At 40.3% G+C, this 1,730-nt stretch overlaps 1 protein-coding gene across 1 annotated transcript; it reads right to left on the bottom strand.

Annotated features, from left to right (window-relative positions):
- Positions 1–415: 415 nt before the first annotated feature.
- Positions 416–1,135, bottom strand: LOC121205982 (uncharacterized). The gene has a single exon (XM_041076133.1). It carries the CDS (start codon positions 1,133–1,135, stop codon positions 416–418), a length of 720 nt encoding a protein of 239 aa, XP_040932067.1.
- Positions 1,136–1,730: the final 595 nt, after the last annotated feature.

Genomic DNA, 1,730 nt, shown 5'->3' with positions numbered 1-1,730 from the left:
TGGATTCGATCTCGCCATCGGCCCTTACCACTATGACTCGTCGATTGGGATATTGGCTAGCTATGTGTCCCCATTCTTGACACTTGAAACACTTGATATCTCTCGTGCGATTTGGAACAAGTTTGTTCTTGTTTTTACTTATCTCACCAATGGTTTGATTGGAATTGACAGCTATAGCAGGCTCTTTGGTTTGAATGGGGGCTTTGTTGGCTCATTGGCCCTATTTTGTGGTTTAGGCATTGGGGTAAGGTCGACTAGTTCCCTTCCACTTCAATTGCTTCTCTAACTTGATGGCCATATGAACCATGTCCATCACTTTGACATAATATTGTAATTCCACTATGTTGGTGATGTCACGGTTTAATCTCACAAGAAACATGGCCATTGTTGCCTCACGATCCTCCTCGATGTTAGCTCAGATCATGGCTACTTCCATCTCCTTATAGTATTCTTCAACACTTCTATTTCCTTGGGTAAGGATTTGCAAATGTTGGTATAGGTCTCGATGATAGTAGGTCAGAATGAATCGCTTCCTCATGATGACCTTCATTTTGGTCCAAGTTGATATGGGCCTTTCTCTATTTCTTCTTCGACTTGTCATGAGTTGATCCCACCACACTATGGCATAGTCTGAGAACTCTATAGCCGTGAGCTTCACTTTCTTACTCTCTGAGTAATTATGACACTCGAAGACAAGTTCTATCTTTTTCTCCCACTCCAAGTATGCGGGATCATTTTTCCCTTGGAACGGGGGTGTGGCCATCTTGATGTTCTTTAGACTATCGTCCACACGAGTTCTTTCCCTAAGGTTGTGGTTTCTATGGCCTTGTTGCCTTACACTTTGAACCAACGCTTGATCACTATCATTGTCACTTGGTTCGAAAAAGTCTTCTTGGTTTTGTATAGGATGCCTGTGCCCTCGCCTTGCATTTTGAGGGGTTCCCTCACGTTGGCCTCGCTCTTCAACTCGATCCAAATGTTCTTCGATGGGTTCAAGCCTTCGATCAAATAGACACTCCATTTTGCGCATGATGGCTTGGAGTGTAAGATCTGGTACTCCTCCTCTAGTTACCACATTCCTTATAGGACAAAAACCACCACCTTCATTTGGATTCCTTTTCGGAATTTGTGACATTTTAGAGTACTCACAACAAAACCTCAAAAGTTCTCTCAAAGAAAAAAAATTCACACAATTTGGCTTTTTCTCACTCGAATAGTCGCACCACACTCTTGCCTTTTTCCTCTCAATTAGCCTTTCTAAGTTCTCAATGGACTACTTAGACTTAGCAGCAATCGATCTGGAGTCAATTTGCAAAAGTGATAATTAGTTTTGTGTAGGAATAGATGTTAGGACAAGGGTAGGGTAGAAAACAAAATGGAAAGCTTTGAAGTGTGGTCGAAAGGTAGGAAAGTAACTAAATTAATTTGTGTAGCAAGTAAAATGTTTGAGCTAGCTTCTTTCCTCTTTTCTTTTTACTTAAACGAATTTTGTACTCTCAAACTTGATTTTTACACTTTGAACTACAATTGATGCTAAAATTTTTTTGTACGAATTTTTTTTCAACTTATAATTCTCGGAATACTAAAAACGTCGATACTTAGTTAACTTTCACCAGCTTATGATTGTTGACCAGAATCTTAAACAGCACTTAGGTGAAATCGGTGGAAATGGTGATGGAAGTAAAGGTGCACCTTGTCCCACTATCTATGTCAGATAGGAACCACATGTA

Source organism: Gossypium hirsutum, chromosome A09 (genome assembly GCF_007990345.1).
Source record: "Gossypium hirsutum isolate 1008001.06 chromosome A09, Gossypium_hirsutum_v2.1, whole genome shotgun sequence".
Classification (NCBI taxonomy): domain Eukaryota; kingdom Viridiplantae; phylum Streptophyta; class Magnoliopsida; order Malvales; family Malvaceae; genus Gossypium; species Gossypium hirsutum.
Note: the sequence above shows the minus strand (reverse complement) of the source record. Positions and strands in the feature narration are given on the sequence as shown.